Source organism: Pneumocystis murina (assembly GCF_000349005.2).
Source record: "Pneumocystis murina B123 chromosome Unknown supercont1.1, whole genome shotgun sequence".
Classification (NCBI taxonomy): domain Eukaryota; kingdom Fungi; phylum Ascomycota; class Pneumocystomycetes; order Pneumocystales; family Pneumocystaceae; genus Pneumocystis; species Pneumocystis murina.
Genome location: NW_017802359.1, coordinates 206,687 through 225,377, shown reverse-complemented (window position 1 = coordinate 225,377; position 18,691 = coordinate 206,687). Strand labels below are relative to the sequence as shown.

Sequence of the window (18,691 nt, the reverse complement as noted above, 5' to 3'; positions counted from 1 at the left end):
ATTAAAAAATTAGCTCTAGAGTATTTAAATTTTTTATATAAAAAAGTATATCTTAACAAATTAGGCTTAATATCTTTTAAATGTGAGATAATATTTAAATATATTTTCGATGAATTAAAGTGGTTGATAAAAATGATTTTAATCAAGAAAATAAAAGTATTTATTAAGTTTAAAAGAAGAAAATTTAATATCTATATAGGCCTATTTTTCTTATCTAAATAATCTATCAAGAAGACTTTTATCTCAGAAAAGACGCATTATTATATTATTAATTATTGATATTATACTTTTTATTATAGAGCTTGTTATAGGTAAGATAAATGAAAAAATATAAAATTTTATTTATAATGAAATAGGACTTATAGCAAATTCTCTTGCGCTTTTTGCAGATTCGTTTCATTTAGTAAGGGTTAAATAACAGATATTATTTAAATATTAATAAAAAATAGTTAAATGATGTGGTTTCTCTTATTATATCTTTATGGTCGATTAAACTTGCTTTAAGAAAAAATTCATCTGCAAAATATACATATGGTTGGCAGCGTGCAGAAGTACTTGGCGCATTGATTAACGGTATTTTTTTAATGGCACTTTGTTTAACAATTTTTTTGCAAGCAATTCAAAGATTTTTTGAAAAAGATGGTTATTTTTTTCTTTATAGAAATGTTTTAGAAATGTTTAACAATAAAATAGAGATTCATAATCCTCGTGCAATATTTGTAGTAGGAATTATAGGTATTCTTACTAATATATTGGGTCTTTTTTTATTTCATGATTTTAAACACCAAAAAAATAAATATTCCAAAGATGAAGAAGGGATTTATAAATATAATTCTGATAAAAATATAGTGAATTCGTTTAAAAGTGATATTTTCATTGAAAATTATAATTCAAATGAATATCTTAAACCTCATATTGTTGATTGGCTAGGTGAAAATTCTAAGAATGATTCACTTATTCAAAGATTACTTGATGAACATACTAATCATAATCATGCAAAACAAGAAAATAATATTGGATATGTTTATTCGAATTTAAATATGAAAGGTGTTTTTTTGCATGTTTTTGGTGATATATTAGGCAATATTAGTGTTGTAATAACTGCCTTGTTTATCTGGTTAACTGATTTCTCATGGAAATACTATGTTGATCCTGCTATTAGCATTTTTATTTCTATCATTATTTTTATTAACGCGCTACCTTTGGTAAAATCTTCAAGTTTAATTTTACTTCAGGTAGCACCAAAAAATATACGTGTTATGGAAATAAAAGAGGATATTTCTAATGAATGATATTTATTATTTTTTAACTTTATTTAATTTCTTTTAGATTATCGGAGTTCTTTCTGTTCATGAGCTTCATATATGGCAATTATCCGATACAAAATTGATTGCTTCTGCACATATTCTTACTGATATTTCATTTGATAATGCCGAAAAATATACGAATATTGTTGCATCTGTTCGCCATTGTCTTCATGCATATGGTATCCATTCAAGTACAATTCAGGTATTCTTTTTTTTTCTTTTATAAACCAACATTATTCTAATTTATAAGCTTGAATTTCAAGGTGTTTATCCACATAAAGCTTTTTTTTCTGAAGATAACGAAAAATCATCTTGTCTTCTACGATGTGTTGGTGGAGAAGAATGTCTCAATAGTCGTTGTTGCGTTTCTAGTAATTAAGATTATGTTTTTTAAAATATAATTTATATTTTACATAAATTTATTATTTATATATTTATGATATAAATTTTTTATTTTTAAAGTTATTTTTTCTTTTTATATCATTTTTTTATTTAAAATATTTTTATTTTCTATTCTATATTTTTCAATATTTAAATTTTATGCTCATATTTTGGAGCGTTTCCTATTTTAATTCTTTTGCTTAAACTAATTAAGTAAAAGAAAGAAAAAGTTAATATGAATCACGCTATTTTTATGCACTCTTAATTAATTTATAAAGCATGTACGCGTTTTTAAAAAACCTAATAAAGGTTGAAAACGCGGTTATTTAACGTAAATTTTGCAAGCATTCACTATTTGAATCAAATTTTATTTTTTTGACTTGATAAACTTTGAAATTTTTTTGAAAGAGCATACGTTTGATATATTCTATATATAAGATTAAGATATACATAAAAAAGAATATAAGTGTTTTTTATTTTTTAGACTTTTTGGAAAGATCAAGGGAATTAATTTAATATAATTTGCATAAAATAATTGGAAGATTGTTTGTAAAGATGAAGTGGATTGAATATTCTTTTATATGTCTTATAATTTTTTCAAATTGTATTTTTTCTATGGGTAGGAAAGCAAGAAGGTGGATTATTCGTATTAATAGTATAAGATTTGGAAAGACATATTTTTTATAGAGGGTCAGAATTTCGTCCAAGAAATCATTTGATTTATAAAAGTTTGAAAAAGGATTTTTATAATGAAATATCAGAAGAATATCTATTAGAATCATCATCATCGGAATGGAATTCTTTAAAAGGTTGTCAAGATATGATTGTATGTAAAGTACATGTGGAAGGAACAGAGGTAGTGGTTCTTAGAGTTATTGGAAAAGGTTTTATTAGATTTTTTTTGTAAGAATTGATGAATTATAGAATCTTTAGATGATACACATATAGAAAATACATCTGAAAATTCTGGTGAAAAGGAATTTACCGAATTTCCGACAATGGAAGATTTTAATTCTGATGAAACTCAAGAAGGGAATTTGATTGATCATTTTATAGATAATTGTGAAGAATGCGAAGAATGTCAAGAATGTGGTGAATGTGAAGGATATGAAGGATGCGATGACAATGAGTTCTATATTGAGGAGTCTAATTCATTATCAAATAACATTTAAATTTAAGTTGAAACGGCCGATAACGAACAATAAGAATCGATATAATTCGAAAACAAAAAATATAAATGGTTCTAATTACTGTGGCAATTTTATAGAGGAATAAGGTTTAGAATCTCTTAACTCATCGTAATATGTAAAAGGTGGTTTATATAAATTGACTGTTGATCATGATTGAAAATTGATTTAAAAAAAAATTTTGATTATTTTATTGTTTTTATAGTACGGATTGTAATGTCTTGAGTATCGTTAGGGTTTTGTAATTGTTTATATAATATGAAATTAATTTTTGGAATTTATATTCATTAAGGCGGCATTAATATAAGGAATAATGACAACATTTAACCATTATTTAAAGGTAATAGAATTATTTTAGGATAATTGTTTGAAATGAGCATTTTTTGATTATAAATCGAAGAATCTAATATCAGACATTGAATGCAACAAAAAACATTAACTTTTTAAAACCTAATTTTTTTATTTCAATAGTTAAAACCTTCGAGACTGTCAAAAATATTCTCAACTTTATTATTGTTTCATATATTTAAAGTAAATATATGTTCTTTTTTAACACTATATAACCGAAAACTTTTTTGGAAATTTTATCTAAAAAAGAAAAATTGCAAAGATCTGTTCAGAATTAAATATAGTTTATATCAAGTAAATAATATTGGATATTTTGATGGCTTGTATCAACGGATTTAAATTATTTCAACTATTTAATATTAATACTTCTTATTTTTTCCATTAACGCCGGAATTATCTAACAATTAATATTCTTAATTTAATTATAACTTTATTTTTTATTTTTTTTTACATATTTTAATTTAAAGTTAAAATCTTTTCTCATGTTTTTTTTAATTTTCTTATTTTTTTTTATTTTATTTTTTGTATATTATTATAACTTTAATAAATATATATATATTAGTATTTTTCTTTTTAAATTATTCAATATTCTTTATTCATTTTGTTTTTTTCCATATTCATTTTCTCTTTAATTTACTTTATCGGCTTTTATTTCTCCGCTTATATAACATATAATATTAAAAAATCGATAAGTATTAAGAAAATTAGGAAATTGAGTTCAAATAATTAAAAATAATTCTTATTTCTTAGTTATTTTACAAGAAAAAGATTGATCTTATAAGGAATAATTAACAAATGACAGATGAGTCGTTTAAATGGGGAGCGCCATGTGGAGGGAATGGAGGGTTATTTCAGTCTTTGCCACAATCATTTAGGTGCGTTTTTATTAAGAATAAATAATATTTTTAATATGAATGTTTTTTAGGTCGAATGAACAACATGGGTCAATGCTTCCTATGTTAAATATAAATCAAGGACCTTCTCCAAGTAAGAATGCCTTTTGAAATTGTTTAAAGATAGAAATACAATTTTTAATTTTTTTTCAATAAGTTAATTATTATTTTTGTAGATACATCAAATAGCGGACAATTTTATGGCCCACAACAATCACATCCTCTTTCATCATTAATGACATCTAATTTATCGAATAATAATTCAATTTCTCTTGGGCATCCACCTCTTCCTCCATCTACGCGATATTCACTTCCATCGTTACATCAATTATCTGGACAAGCACCTGTCCATGATTCTCATTCACCACATCCTTCGAATGTAATTTCTAGTTCTCAGGAACGCCCAAATTCTCCATTAGCAGGACAAGCATCAAATACAAATATCCAAAATTCTGTTTATAGACCTTTAAATGTTAAAGATGCTCTTTCATATCTTGATCAAGTAAAAATACAATTTTCTGAACAGCCAGATGTGTATAATAGGTTTCTTGATATTATGAAAGATTTTAAGTCGCAGAGGTTAGTTATATTCTTGATTTTTATTTTTTTTAGAAATTTTACAAATGAAGTATTGATACACTTGGCGTTATTGAGCGAGTTTCTGCTCTTTTTCGTGGTCATCCAAATTTAGTTCAAGGATTTAATACATTTCTTCCTCCCGGATATAGGATTGAATGTTCATTGGATTCTTCTGATCCTACTGCTATTCGCGTTATTACTCCGTTGGGTACTATGATGACTCATTCAGGATTACATGGCTCATTGTCTAATACTCAAGGAGGAATACGTGATTCTTGGTCTGGAATACAAGATAATAATATGTATAAGTGAATTTTTTATTGTTTTAACAATTATATGGCTAATTTTTTCATAAGTCAATCTGATAATGGTATTTCTATATCAGGAAAAAAAGCACCTGTTGAGTTTAATCATGCAATTAATTATGTTAATAAGATAAAGGTATATTTAGAATTATGCATATTTTTTGTTATTAATTGATTAGAATCGCTTCTCTAATGAGCCTGATACTTATAAACGATTTCTTGAAATTTTACAAACCTATCAAAAAGAACAAAGACCTATTCAAGATGTATATGCTGAAGTAACTGTTTTATTTAAAACAGCGCCAGATCTTCTTGATGATTTTAAACAATTTCTTCCAGAAAATAATACTTCCAATACTAGTTTATTTTCAGTGGGACCTAGATTGCCCCCTCTAGGAAATTTTGCTCCTCCAACAGTTGTTTCAAATATATCTAAAGATAAGAAAAAGCGTTCTCAGAATCTTGAACAAAATCTCCAGGCTGGACAAAGTCAACCAAAGGTTTGAATATGTTTAATATTTATAAAAAATTGTTAATATTTTAGCGCTCTAAACATCATCATAAGACTGATATAGATCTTTCAAATATTAGCCCATCTCTTATGCCTTCAGCTTCTGAAGTTATTAAACCGCCAACACATGCTTCTGCGTCTGCTGAAGAATTGTCTTTTTTTGATAAAGTTAAAAAATTCATTGGAAACAAACAAACTTATAATGAATTTCTCAAAGTTTTAAATCTGTTTAGCCAGGATATTTTGGATAAAAATTTGTTAGTTGAAAGAGTTTACAATTTTATTGGTGTAAATGAAGAGCTAATGGATTGGTTTAAACGCTTTGTTGGCTACGACGGAAAAGATGATGTTATTGAAAATATTCCTGCTCCACGACCTAAAGTTGATCTTATGTTATGCAAAGCTTATGGGCCTAGTTATAGATTATTGCCAAAATCGGTATTTATTTCTATTATAATTCCATTATTTTTAATTGTTATAAGGAGACTTTATTACCATGTTCCGGGCGTGATGAAATGTGCTGGGAGGTTTTAAATGATGGATGGGTAAGTCATCCAACATGGGCATCAGAAGATTTTAGGTTTGTTGCTCATAAAAAAAATCAATATGAGGAAACTCTTCATAAGGTCGAAGAAGAGCGCTATGATTACGATTTAAATATTGAAGCTAATTTGCGTACTATACAACTTCTTGAACCTATTGCACAACAAATTTCGAATATGACTCCTGAAGAAAAAAATTCCTTTCGTCTTCCACCTGGTTTAGGAGGTCAATCTATAAGCATATATCAAAGGGTTTTAAAGAAGGTATATGATAAGGAACAAGGTTTAGAAGTCATTGATGCATTGCATGAAAATCCTGCTGTTGCTGTTCCTATCATTTTAAAAAGATTGAAGCAAAAAGACGAAGAGTGGAAACGAGCTCAGGTAACAATTTTCAATTTTTTTATAAAAAACTTCTTAATTCGATATAGAGGGAATGGAATAAAGTTTGGAGAGAGACTGAATATAAAAATTTTTATAAAAGTCTTGATCATCAAGGAATAACATTTAAATCAACTGATAAAAAGGCTATTACATCCAGAATTTTGTTGGCAGAAATAGATACTTTAAGAAAGCAACAACGCGAAGCATCTATAAATCATTCTAAGTCTAAATTAAAATCTCAGTTTAAATATGAATTTCAAGATCAAGATATATTAATTGATGTATTATGTTTACTTTCGAAACAACTTGAACATGCACCTGGTATATCTGTAAATGATAAAGAAAAATTAGAGAAATTTTTGAAATATTTCTTCCCTTTATTTTTTGAATTAGATCAGAAAACTGTTGTCAAGCGTATTGACGCGTTTATTAATGAAAATGTAGAAGAAATTTCAGTTAATCTTAATGAGGAAGCATTGTCTCAAACAGAAAATGTTTCTGGAAAAAAACGACTATCAAAGGATTCTGATTTATTAAAAGATGTTTTAAAAAAAAATCGGAGAGGACAAGGAAAAGATAGAAATGATATTTGTGTTAATGGACAAAATAAAGATTCTAATTTCTATAATACATCTAAGGATGCTTTTGATGAAAAAAATAATTTAATAAGAAATGATATAAATAGCTCTAATATATTAGAATCTGCAGAAAAAGCTGCCGAAGTATGGATACAACATAAAAAGTTGGATTCTGTTGTAGAAGTTTCTATGGATTTTAATGCCTCTAATCAAATGATTGGCACGAAGAAAAAAAGACATGTTTACAATTTTTTTACGAATTCTTCATTTTATTGTTTTTATAGGATATTTTATGTATGTTTTTATTAGAAAAGTTAAATTTACTTATCTTTTTAGATGCTTTATTCAAGATTATTAAAAATGAAATCTATGGAAGAGAGCATTGTTGCGGAAAACCGTGATAAAAAACCAAATCCAATAACGGTAGAGTTGGGACTTCATGTTAATCGCTTGTTAGAACTTGAATTGCCTGTTTTATCAGATGTTCCTTATTATCAACAACTTCTTGGATTTTGTGGAAAACTTATTGAAAATGACATTGAACAGAATGGTTTTGAAGATATTTTACGATACATGTATGGAATTAATGGATATCCTTTTTATACTGTCGATAAAGTTGTTTCTGCAATGATAAAACATGTAAGCATATTTATCCTTTAATTAAATAGATTTGACTATGTAGTTACATTCAATTATAACAGATGCTAAAAGTGCTGAGATTGTTTTCCTATTTGAAAAGGACCGTCAACTAACTAAAACTACTCCTCGACAACAAATTATTTATCGTGTACAAGTAGAATCAATTCTTGGTCCAGAAGAATCACTTTACCGTATTGAATGGGTACGGATAATTTATTTTCTTAAATATGACTATCAACTAATTATAAAAGAATAATCAGGAAAAGACTTTAAGTATTCAATTAATTGGGAAAGATGATTTGACATTAGATCAGGCTGTATCAGCAGAAGAAAAATGGTCCTATTATATTGATGCATTTGTTATGTCAAGTCCTACAGAAGGTGTTGCTTCTGAACTCATTAAAGCAACATTCTTAAAGAGAAATTTGCCTCTTGAAGAAGAAGAAGAAGATGATGATAGTAAAAAAGTACAGCGTGCAGCGGATTTAATTGATGAAAATTATGTTTCATCTGGTTTAGAAATTAAAATATGCGTTAATACATACAAAATTTTTTTCGTTCAGGGGACAGAAGACTCATTTGCCCGAAGTATTAGCAAAAGAAGAATAGATAAGGAGAAATATCAAAAACTTAAGAACAAGAGGCAAGAAATATGGAGAGAAAGGCTTAATGGTAAAAATGGTTGGAAAATGGGCCTAAAAAATAATGATGAGGCACTTAAATTAGAAAATAGAATAAATAATTGGATTAAAAATGGGATTATAGAGCCAAAAAACGAAAATACAAAGGAAAATATTAAAGAAAAGAATAAAAATAATTCTAAAAATTCGCATGGAAATAATGAAAATAGTTCTCAGACATAAATCATAATAAATTTGATAATTTGGAATGTTGTATTTTACCATATGTTTTGTTTGTTAATTGTTATATTGTAAAAAACAAATGATATATATTGCAAAAGTATTAACTTTTCCATTTTTTTATTTTTTAATATTCGCTGATTCATCAGCTTTATATTTTATGTATTATAATACTGCAACTATTAAGAATTGTTATTAAGCTTTCTTTAATCATGAATTAATTCTATAAATTTATTTTTAAAATTTAAGTTTTTTGATACCAATATAACTTAATATTTAATTTTGAAAGTATTGATTCACTAATACATAAATTCTGTAAATGTATTAAAAATCTGATTAAAAATGATTTTTATAATTTAAAGTTATATTTACATTTACATTTAAAGTATTATATTATTTTGCATTCTATTTGGTATTAATAGTATTATATGATGATTAAAAAAATAATATAATAAGTTAGCAACTAAATTTTTAAATAAGAATGTCAAAGTATGAAAGATTGCATAGTAATTAAAAAAAGATTAAAAATATATAATATCATTTTTTAAAGATGTTTTAGATTATTTTAAATCTATTTCAAACATCTATTAAATAATAAAAGTTCAATTTCAATAGATTTAAATCAAAAACAAATATTTTATATCACTTATATAATTAAAAACGCAATAACAGGCTATCAAAATTAATATAGTGAAATCAATATAAATAACATAATTAACAATAACATTATTAAATGAGTTAAATAATTGATCATTTGAAACAAACTTTTTACGCTTAAAAATGCGATTTTTATCAAATAAAAAATATCTAAAATGCATTTATACATATTAATCATAAGATTCCATTTTATCTGCCCAACTCAATAATACTTCCTTAGCAAATTTAAATTTTTCAGAAACATTATCATCACAAAGACCAGGTTCCAAAGCATTACCCAATGACCATGTATGAAACTCTCTTTTACTATCAATAAATCTAACTATTCTTCCATTATCAGACAAAATCAATTTACAGTGATCAACAAAATTAAACTTAAATTTTAGATTAAATTAAATAAGAGTCTAAAAACCAACCTGTACTGACTGATTACTTAGCCGAAATATAATCGCATGTTTAGTACGAAAGTAATTTGTCATAAAAGACATACTTTTAACGCCTATTGACTGGAAATCATCTACATTACATGACCATGCTTCAGCTTTAAAAAGATTCTGAATCATATATTTTTTAAAATATTTGAGCAAATAGACCTTTTTATCTAACTCATTTGAAGGAAATTTTTCAATAGTAAATGATCTCCTTTTAAAACCATTTTTACCTGACTGTGTAATATAATCAAAATGATATTCATTATTTGAAAGAATCAAAGTTGTCGAATCATTAAAGTAGACACCAATAGATCCATTTGATAGCTGATAACCAAGTCCATATTTATTAGAATAGTCGACCCATTTATTAATAAATAATGGAGATGTTGTAGTAGAAGCATCATCTATTTTATTAAATATTTTAGAAAAATGAGAAAGTACTAACAAAATTCAGGAGGCATTCTTTTAGAACGCAATCTTAATGCACAGTCCAAATTTAATGCGATATTGCGAAGACTCTGCCAAACATTACTTGACAATTCCATATCCTTAACTTCATTAGACACATATGACTCTTTAATAGCCATTTTTGACGTCATATCTATCACAGGTTTCATAAAATCCTGTGGATTTAAATTCTCTTTTCGATCAATAAATGAACATTTAGGACGTTTAAATAAATCTGATTTAGAATTCACTGGTTTAGCCACTTTCATTACAGCACGAGAATGAGTATCACATGACAAAGAAGTAGGTAAAATATTTTCATTTTCTAATACTTCCATAACCATACTAACTGTCTGTCCTTCTTTTCCTCCAATATTACGACCCTTTCCAATACCACACCATGAAGCAATGGTATTCCATGAACCCTGGCTCCTCTTTATTGATAAACTATCTTCAGGCCATACTGGTTCCTGTAATAATGCTTGGACAGGAATTTCTGTAGGAAGATATCCAATATGAAAAAAAGGATGTTCTGCAATTTCGTCAATACAAGGTCGATTTACTAAACTATTTAGCTAAAATAACTAACTACTAATTAAATTTTTCATACATGGATCAGTATCTAATAATGATCCAATAAGATCTTTTGCCTCTAAAGAAATAGGAATATTTTCAGGGAAGACATATCTATTTTCTCGAATATTCCTATTAGAATTAATATACTATCAATTTCTCAAAAAACTCTTACTTATATATAGCTTTAACTTCTTTAGACTGAAAAGGTGGCTTACCAATAAGCATAGCATACATAATAATTCCCACTGCCCATAAATCAACTTCAAAACTGTGGCCATCCTGTTTTCCAAACAACACTTCTGGAGCAATATAATTAGGCGTCCCACATATTGTTTTCTTTCTTTCATCATCACTAATTAAAAGTGCTGCAAGTCCAAAATCTCCAATTTTTATATTCATATTTTCATCCAAAAAAAGATTTCCAAGCTTTAAATCACGATGAATTACTTTCCTAGAATGCATGTATTTCACTGCACCAAGAACCTGTAACAAAAAAAAGCGACATTCCGGCTCTGTAAAACGCTTTCGTTTACGTAACATATCCATAAGTGTCTAATAATATTATCAAATTTAAAAAATATTTAATATTCACCTTGTTTTCACATAATTCAAGAATAAGATAAACATTTGTTGCATCTTCAAAACAATCAATAAACTTAACAATGCTTGGATGATCCATGCTTTGATGTATTTTAATTTCACCAAAAAGCTACTATAATAAAAAAAATAAAAATAAATATATACACACAAACCTTTGTCCTATTCTTCATTGATCGAAGAGTCGTCTTTGCAATCACTTTTGCTGCAAATCGACTTCCCCGTCCATTTGTCACCAAAAAACATCGTGCAAACCCTCCCTTATAAGAATTACACATAAAACCCTTTTAAAACTTTATTTCACTATACCTCTCCTAAAAGAATCGATCTAGTATATTCTCTCCCCTTCTTTTTATCTGTAATCTGTACCGGCGGCGTAAAACATAAATTAGATGGTTTTGTATTATTATTAACTTGTTTTAATGGCTGAGAAATAGAATTATTGCCCTTATTAACAACTTCCTTCGATCCTGACATATCCTGATCATTTGAATCCAATAATTTATATTTATCATATGGTGAAACCCTTAGATTTCCCACTTCTCCATTTGCCGATATTGTTTGTATTGGCATTTTACCAATAATCAACCTTTTTTTCTACAAAATTCACATCATAGATAACAATTACAAAAAGAATTCTAAATATTATCCAAAAAAACCTTAAATACAAGTTAAATATCTTTATATAATTTCTAAATTACCTTAAAACTAGTTATTTTTCACAAAATGTCACAACAAAGCCCGTCGATAGGTTGCTTTGACAACGTTCTGAGAAGACGTCAACGACTCAGGGTTTTATGTAAAAGGAGGGAAATAGATAGAAATAAAGAAATATAATTATTAAACAAATAGAAATTAGAACAATTTCTATTTTTTTTAAGTACGTCAAAAAAATTGGAGAAAAAAAGGCTAAAAATAGAAGGAAAAAAGTATTTTGAAAAACAGTAAATTTAAGATGAATTAAAGAATTGGTAAAAAAGATCATGGATGGAAAATAAGCATATAATAAGAGAGAATGGATGAAAAAGTAGTAAATTCGAGACATTTTGAGGGAAAATTGGCTGAAAATAAAGATAAATATACAAAAAATAAAGAAGATAGAGTATATGCATCATCTTTAAAAATAAAAAACAAACCAGAGAAAAAAAAATCTAAAAAACGTACGAAAGGAGTAATAGAATCGGATAAGGAATCAAATAGTGGCAAAGAAATGGTATTTTTTTCTTTTATATTATATATATTAATTATTGTTAGGAAAAATGTTTAAAAAAAAAAAAAGAGATAAATAAGGTTAATTGATATGAAATTTTGTTAGATGGATATTACTTACATTGGAAGGAGAATATAAAGACTATTAATTATGATTTGGAGCATTTTAAAACAGAAAATGAGGACTTATGTCTAGAAAAACCGACATTTACTTTATATAAAAAGATATTAAATAATGAAAATGATTTAAATTTAAGTAATCTAGAAGAAAAGAATGGGTTAAGAAAAGACGGTCTAGTTGATTCAATTAAAGAAAAAAAAACAAGAAAAAGAATGCTAAAATCAAAACAATCAGATAATTTGAAAGATAAAGCATCGGAAAATATAGAGATTAAGAAAGAAATAGATGAATCTTATGTAGAAACAGAAAAAAAATTAAAGAAAAAGCATAAAACTTCAGAAAAAGAATTAAACTCTGAAAAATCAAAGAATGAAGAGTTGTCGCAATCAAAAGAAGAGGAAGAAGATTACAAATGGTGGGAACAGCAGCAAGGGGATGGAACAATTAAATGGAAAACATTAGAACATAACGGTGTTTTATTCCCTCCTCCATATGAACCACTTCCTTCCTATGTTAAAATGAAATATAAAGGAGAGCCAATTAGTCTTCCACCAGAAGCAGAAGAAATTGCTGGCTTTTTTGGGGCAATGTTATCTTCAGAACAATATGTCAAAAATCCTACTTTTCAAAAAAACTTTTTCCATGATTTTCAAGAAACATGTAAAAAAACAAATGCGGTTAGTAATATATATATATATATATATATATATATATATAGGATATATTTAATATTCTGTAGCCAGTAATTCCTGAAAAATTTGAATATTGTGATTTTACACCAATGTTTGAATATTTTGAAAAGAAAAAAGAAGAAAAAAAAAACAAATCTAAAGAGGAGAAGAAGAAATTGAAAGAAGAAAAAGATGCATTAGAAGAAAAATACAAATATTGTTTTCTTGATGGTCGGAAAGAAAAAGTAGGTAATTTTAGAATTGAACCTCCTGGATTATTTCGTGGCCGAGGCGATCATCCTAAAACAGGAAAATTGAAGGTAATTTATAGAACTTTATTGTCATTCAATATTAAATATTCAAGACAAGAGTTGTTCCAGAACAGGTTATTATTAATATAGGGAAAGACTCGGTTATTCCTTCTCCACCACCTGGACATAATTGGAAAGAAGTACGTCATGATAATACAGTAACCTGGCTTGCTACATGGAATGAAAACGTAAACAATAATGTGAAATATGTATTTTTAAGTGCGGGAAGCTCTTTAAAAGGCCAAAGCGACTTAAAAAAATATGAAAAGGCTAGAGAACTCAAGGTATATATAACCTAGTAATATTTTAATTATACTTTTAATTCAGAATTAGCTATATATTGATAATATTAGAAAACAATATCGAGAAGAACTCGAAGATAAACTTATGGAAGTTCGCCAAAGAGCAACTGCCATGTATTTGATTGATGTATTTGCTCTTAGAGCAGGAAATGAAAAAGGCGAAGATGAAGCAGATACCGTGGGATGTTGCTCACTAAGATATGAACATATATCTCTGAGACCACCAAATACTGTAGTCTTTGATTTTCTCGGGAAAGATTCTATAAGATATTATAATGAAGTACAAGTTGATCCACAAGTTTTTAAAAATTTAAAAATTTTTAAGCGATCTCCTAAAACAGAAGGAGATATGCTTTTTGATCGCCTTAATGTAGGTCTTTTTTCGATAATTTATGCATATATTTACTTATTTTAGACCTCTAAGTTAAACAATCATTTGACAAGTTTGATGCCTGGTTTATCTGCTAAAGTATTTCGTACTCATAATGCGTCATATACAATGTCAGAACAACTAAAAAATACACCTAAAGATGCTTCTGTATCAGATAAGGTATTAGCATATAATAGAGCAAATCGTATGGTGGCTATTCTTTGTAATCATCAGCGCACGATTAGTAAAGCGCATGGCGCACAGATGGAAAGAATAGAAGATAAGGTGATTTTGCGGTTGTTTATTATTATTACTATTTATAATTTAATTTAGATTTTGGCATTAAAATATCAAAAAATAAGACTGCGCAAAGCTATTTTGACTTTAGACTCTCAATTGGGAAAGAATAGACCGGATTTATCTGAAGCAATTTCAGATATTGATGAGGATTGGATCAAAGAACATCAAAAAGTTTTAATAGAAAAAGAATATGATAAAATTAAAAGAAAATTCCAAAAAGATAATGAAAAACTTTTAAGTCAAAATGAAAAACCAATGCCGGAAAGTCATTTAGAAAAATTTCTTAAAAAAATAAATGAAATGAAAGAAGATTTCAGAATAGAAAATGAAAAAGGTATAGTTGAATCAAAAAAGAGAGGTATAACAATAGAGAAATTGGATTTACAAATTAAAAAGATTAATGAACGGATCCGTCAAATGAAGGCATTAATGATTGATAAAGATCAAAACAAAACTACAGCATTGGGAACATCGAAAATAAATTATATGTTTGTTTTTGATTATTTATTATTTTTATTAACTTTAATATAGTGATCCTCGATTAACATATGCATGGTGTGCAAAATATGGTGTTAATATTGAACGTGTATTTACAAAGGTTTGTTAAACTAATGTTTTTTTTTTATTTAACTATTTTTATAGACTTTACGTGAAAAGTTTGCATGGGCCGCTTCAACAACTGCTGATTGGGAATTTTAAATAAAAAAATACTACTATTTCCATTACTATTTTATGATAAATAATTTTAATTATTTTTTAACTTATATAGAACAATTTTTTATTTTATTATTTTAACCCATTCAATTTATATTCATAATTTCTTTAGGTAATTCAATAGTAAAAATATTATTAAAATAGAGCTTATTTAAAATGTAGATATACTTTTTTTTTTAAAAAAAATATCAACTCTTAAAAAAAAGCTACTTTTTTTAATAACGAAATTTGTAAAAAGAAAAATCAATTATGGAAGAAATAATAGAAAATGAAGATAGTGAAATAAGTTATCAGAATTTATTGCCAGTTGCGAGTATTTTACGTATTATGAAAACAAGTATTTTATAAATTTTTTTTTAAAAAAAGTATTCATTTAAATAATTTAGCACTTCCAAAAAATACTAAGATTGCACATAAAGCCAGAGAATGTATGCAAGAGTGTGTTTCTGAGTTTATTAGTTTTATTACGTCAGAAGGTAGATTTTATTTAATAATATATTCACTCCTTATTTTAAATAGCATCAGAGAAATGCCTTCAAGAAAAACGTAAAACATTAAATGGAGAAGATATTTTGTCTGCAATGATAACATTAGGCTTTGAAAACTATGCTGAACCCTTAAAAATATATCTTTCCAAATACCGTCAAGTATTTTTCTTTTTTTATATATACTTATTTTTTAATAAATATTTTTTAGATGTTAAAAGCAAATCGTGAAGGAACTATTCCTTACTATTCGAGTCGGTGAGATCCAAGTTTTACTTTTATAGTAATATCTATAACTGATAATCTTTACTTTATTGCGACATCATTTATTATTTATATATTCTATAAAAGAAATATGCATTTCGGTTTTTTAAAGAAATAAAACTACTTGTTATAAAATACTTTTCTTCTTTTAGAAAAAAGAGTAATCAAAAATATAGAATTCTCGAAAACATGAATTGTAAGAACAAATTTAACAATTTCATAAACATAACTATAAAAAATGCAAGATTAACAAAGAAAACGAATAATCTTATAAATCCTCAACATGAAGTCCTTTCTAATATCATATCAAATCAATCATTAGACCTACTAACTTATTGAAATATATAAAAACATATTAATATTACAATACTATTTGAATGGCTATATCTAGAGTTTCCTAATCAGTTTGTACATAACTATTATATATTATTGTAGCTTTATAAATATTCCCTAAAAAAACTCTATGTTTTACTCAAAACTGTTTCTTCAATATATTTTTTTAAAGATGCAAGTTGTTTTTGCAATTCTTCAATATCGTCTGCCACTTTGTCTCTACGTGTTTGTTCTTTCTTCCTAGTTTTCCAGCTTTCATAGAAAATTAAGGATCCTGCCGTAAGACTTAAATTTTAGTTTTTATAATAATATTTAAATTTACATACAATAAAAAAGACTCTGATAAAAAATCTGCGCCTCGTTCAATTGCATTCTCTTCATTTAAACATTGTGTATGTTTTGTTTTTTTTCGTTTGCCAAGTAAATTTGCTTTCATATGTGATTCTGTTCTATGCATAACTTGTGCAAGATCAACACATATTTTCCGAAAATAGGGATATTGTTTTGCCTGACGTTTAAGATTGGTTGCAATGGGTTTAGACAAGGTCTTGATTACTAAAAATCCTATTTTTAAAGCCAACGACATACTCTTTATAGACTTTTAATCGTTTTTTAATTAGAACAGCTAAATTTGCTGTTTTAAAACGAAAAAAGATAAAAAAAGGAATAAAAGAAACACTATATTCTTATATGTCCTTAAAGCATCATAAAAACCGTCTTCCAAGCTCCAATTCCAAGAAAAAAAATAAATAAAACAAGATTATTCTCAATCAAAATTTAATAAGAAAAAATAAAAAAAAAATACTCTATATTTATCAGTAATATATATATATAAGATAACAAATCTTAATAAATACATAAGATTTAGGTCTTTTCTTAACAAAATTAAATATTTATTTTTTTGACGTTAAGAAAACCTACGTAAAGTCTAACGTCGCATAATTTAATAAAAAATTATTTATATTTTAAAGCAGAAAAAGAAGCCAAAATATGTCAAATTCGATGGTTAATCGATCTTTATTAAAAAGCCTATGTATTTTTTATGGGGGGTACCTTTTTGAACGGTTTTAATATGATTGAAATTAATGAAAATTATATAGTTTTAAAAATATATTTCAGATACGCCATATGGCAACACTACGAGAGATTAAAGGCCGATTAAAGTCAGAAAATATGCCTATTTTAATGGGATTTATTTGTCTTATTATGAATTTAGGTCTATTGAAAATATTGAGAAAATTACAAAAACAATGAAGACAGTTGCATCGTAAAAGAATATTTTATATGTTGAAATAAGATTGAAGGATGTAGGACAAAGTTATCGCATTCTCAAAAGGCAATGGAGAAGGCTAAAGTCTATCCTATTTTTCAAGAAGAAATTTTTTTTAACTCGGAAATAAAAGCGCCAAAACAGTCTAAAACTCTTTATATTGTTTGTTCTTCAGATAAGGGTCTTTGTGGCGGGATACATTCTCAATTAACTCGGATGACACGAGAATTAGTTGAAAAAAATCCAGAGGGCCATGTAGTCATACTTGGTGATAAAGCTAAAATGCAGCTTACTAGATATATTTCAAGAAATATCATAATGTCATTTACTCAAATTGGTAAAGATATTCCTACATTTTATGATGCACAAGTGATTTCAAATGCAATCATTCAATCTAACAGAGATTTTGACAAGGCTGATATTATATATAACAGTTTTAAAAGCACAATTTCATATCTACCAGCTATAAAAACTATTTATTCTGAGAATTTTTTGAAAGATTCTGGTAGGTTTTTTATATATTATTTTATTTTAATTTAATTATTCAAGAAAATTATCATATTTATGAAGTCGAAGACGATGTTTTAGCAAATTTTAAAGAATTTTTACTTTCAGCTGGAATCTTTTCTGCACTTGTTGAGGGTCATGCTTGTGAAGTATCTTTTATCCTTTTTTTATAATAATTAAAAAATATTTAGATTTCTGCTCGACGAAACGCTATGGACAACGCTTCAAAAAATGCATTAGAAATGATTAAAAAGTTCAAAATTATTTTTAATCGGTATGTTTTAAATTATTTATTTATTTATTGATCTTTTTTTAGTCAACGACAGATAAGTTTTTTCTTTTTTCTTCTTCCAATTCCTAACTTCTTTTACGCAGTTATTACTACAGAATTAATAGATATCATTACTGGTAATTTTTCTCTAATTTCTTTTTTTTACTTAATTTTTAGGTGCTAGCGCTTTATAAACTGATCTTTTTATCTAAAAAAAAAAAACAAAAATCTTCACCTTTATATCTACTTTCTTATTTGTTTTCTTCAATAATACATTTTCTTTGACCCTATTTTACCTTATATTTCCTTAATCTTTCTCGTCTTTATATTATCTTTATTTC

General features: G+C 26.5%; 8 protein-coding genes across 8 annotated transcripts; 6 read left to right on the top strand and 2 right to left on the bottom strand.

The window, feature by feature from the left end:
- Positions 1 to 94: 94 nt before the first annotated feature.
- Positions 95 to 1,679, top strand: PNEG_00383 (hypothetical protein). The gene is made up of 6 exons (XM_007874066.1): positions 95 to 156; positions 200 to 311; positions 357 to 403; positions 450 to 642; positions 694 to 1,509; positions 1,558 to 1,679. Exons 1-5 carry the CDS (start codon positions 133 to 135, stop codon positions 1,290 to 1,292), a joined length of 975 nt encoding a protein of 324 aa, XP_007872257.1. The 5' UTR covers positions 95 to 132; the 3' UTR covers positions 1,293 to 1,509; positions 1,558 to 1,679.
- A 564-nt stretch (positions 1,680 to 2,243) lies between these two features.
- Positions 2,244 to 2,860, top strand: PNEG_00382 (hypothetical protein; the record flags this gene model as incomplete). Its single annotated transcript, XM_007874065.1, has 3 exons — positions 2,244 to 2,307; positions 2,351 to 2,572; positions 2,613 to 2,860. 3 exons carry the CDS (start codon positions 2,244 to 2,246, stop codon positions 2,858 to 2,860), a joined length of 534 nt encoding a protein of 177 aa, XP_007872256.1.
- Positions 2,861 to 3,935: 1,075 nt separating this feature from the next.
- On the top strand, positions 3,936 to 8,517 carry PNEG_00381 (hypothetical protein; the record flags this gene model as incomplete). The annotated part of the gene is made up of 13 exons (XM_007874063.1): positions 3,936 to 3,972; positions 4,026 to 4,098; positions 4,149 to 4,210; positions 4,293 to 4,695; positions 4,746 to 5,003; positions 5,052 to 5,136; positions 5,180 to 5,500; positions 5,545 to 5,949; positions 5,994 to 6,437; positions 6,485 to 7,309; positions 7,352 to 7,654; positions 7,698 to 7,856; positions 7,906 to 8,517. The coding sequence occupies exons 3-13, from the start codon at positions 4,171 to 4,173 to the stop codon at positions 8,515 to 8,517; spliced, it is 3,855 nt and encodes a 1,284-aa protein (XP_007872254.1). The 5' UTR covers positions 3,936 to 3,972; positions 4,026 to 4,098; positions 4,149 to 4,170.
- An 824-nt stretch (positions 8,518 to 9,341) lies between these two features.
- On the bottom strand, positions 9,342 to 11,929 carry PNEG_00380 (hypothetical protein; the record flags this gene model as incomplete). The annotated part of the gene is made up of 9 exons (XM_007874062.1): positions 11,924 to 11,929; positions 11,532 to 11,881; positions 11,378 to 11,482; positions 11,218 to 11,334; positions 10,798 to 11,177; positions 10,660 to 10,754; positions 10,048 to 10,611; positions 9,588 to 10,006; positions 9,342 to 9,545 (listed from the first exon to the last, which is right to left on the bottom strand). The coding sequence occupies exons 2-9, from the start codon at positions 11,793 to 11,795 to the stop codon at positions 9,342 to 9,344; spliced, it is 2,148 nt and encodes a 715-aa protein (XP_007872253.1). The 5' UTR covers positions 11,796 to 11,881; positions 11,924 to 11,929.
- A 70-nt stretch (positions 11,930 to 11,999) lies between these two features.
- On the top strand, positions 12,000 to 15,205 carry PNEG_00379 (hypothetical protein; the record flags this gene model as incomplete). The annotated part of the gene is made up of 11 exons (XM_007874061.1): positions 12,000 to 12,102; positions 12,145 to 12,435; positions 12,477 to 12,512; positions 12,561 to 13,229; positions 13,292 to 13,543; positions 13,588 to 13,818; positions 13,868 to 14,206; positions 14,252 to 14,491; positions 14,540 to 14,994; positions 15,038 to 15,104; positions 15,149 to 15,205. The coding sequence occupies exons 2-11, from the start codon at positions 12,238 to 12,240 to the stop codon at positions 15,203 to 15,205; spliced, it is 2,544 nt and encodes an 847-aa protein (XP_007872252.1). The 5' UTR covers positions 12,000 to 12,102; positions 12,145 to 12,237.
- A 264-nt stretch (positions 15,206 to 15,469) lies between these two features.
- On the top strand, positions 15,470 to 15,967 carry PNEG_00378 (hypothetical protein; the record flags this gene model as incomplete). The annotated part of the gene is made up of 4 exons (XM_007874060.1): positions 15,470 to 15,557; positions 15,607 to 15,696; positions 15,740 to 15,867; positions 15,917 to 15,967. The coding sequence occupies 4 exons, from the start codon at positions 15,470 to 15,472 to the stop codon at positions 15,965 to 15,967; spliced, it is 357 nt and encodes a 118-aa protein (XP_007872251.1).
- Positions 15,968 to 16,349: 382 nt separating this feature from the next.
- PNEG_00377 (hypothetical protein) lies at positions 16,350 to 16,888 on the bottom strand (the record flags this gene model as incomplete). Its single annotated transcript, XM_007874059.1, has 2 exons — positions 16,350 to 16,587; positions 16,629 to 16,888. 2 exons carry the CDS (start codon positions 16,886 to 16,888, stop codon positions 16,431 to 16,433), a joined length of 417 nt encoding a protein of 138 aa, XP_007872250.1. The 3' UTR covers positions 16,350 to 16,430.
- Positions 16,889 to 17,251: 363 nt separating this feature from the next.
- On the top strand, positions 17,252 to 18,632 carry PNEG_00376 (ATP synthase F1, gamma subunit). Its single transcript, XM_007874058.1, has 8 exons — positions 17,252 to 17,351; positions 17,403 to 17,465; positions 17,519 to 17,569; positions 17,614 to 18,077; positions 18,122 to 18,228; positions 18,271 to 18,353; positions 18,396 to 18,487; positions 18,528 to 18,632. The coding sequence occupies exons 1-8, from the start codon at positions 17,293 to 17,295 to the stop codon at positions 18,542 to 18,544; spliced, it is 936 nt and encodes a 311-aa protein (XP_007872249.1). The 5' UTR covers positions 17,252 to 17,292; the 3' UTR covers positions 18,545 to 18,632.
- Positions 18,633 to 18,691: the final 59 nt, after the last annotated feature.

Coding starts and splice junctions, on each gene's coding strand:
- PNEG_00376 (XM_007874058.1), top strand. CDS start 17,293: ATGTCAAATTCGATGGTTAATCGATCTTTATTAAAAAGCCTATGTATT. Junction 17,570..17,613: donor ACAATGAAGACAGTTGCATC/GTAAAAGAATAT, acceptor TGAAGGATGTAG/GACAAAGTTATCGCATTCTC. Junction 18,078..18,121: donor GAATTTTTTGAAAGATTCTG/GTAGGTTTTTTA, acceptor TAATTATTCAAG/AAAATTATCATATTTATGAA.
- PNEG_00383 (XM_007874066.1), top strand. CDS start 133: ATGATTTTAATCAAGAAAATAAAA. Junction 404..449: donor TTGCAGATTCGTTTCATTTA/GTAAGGGTTAAA, acceptor AATAAAAAATAG/TTAAATGATGTGGTTTCTCT. Junction 643..693: donor AAGATTTTTTGAAAAAGATG/GTTATTTTTTTC, acceptor ACAATAAAATAG/AGATTCATAATCCTCGTGCA.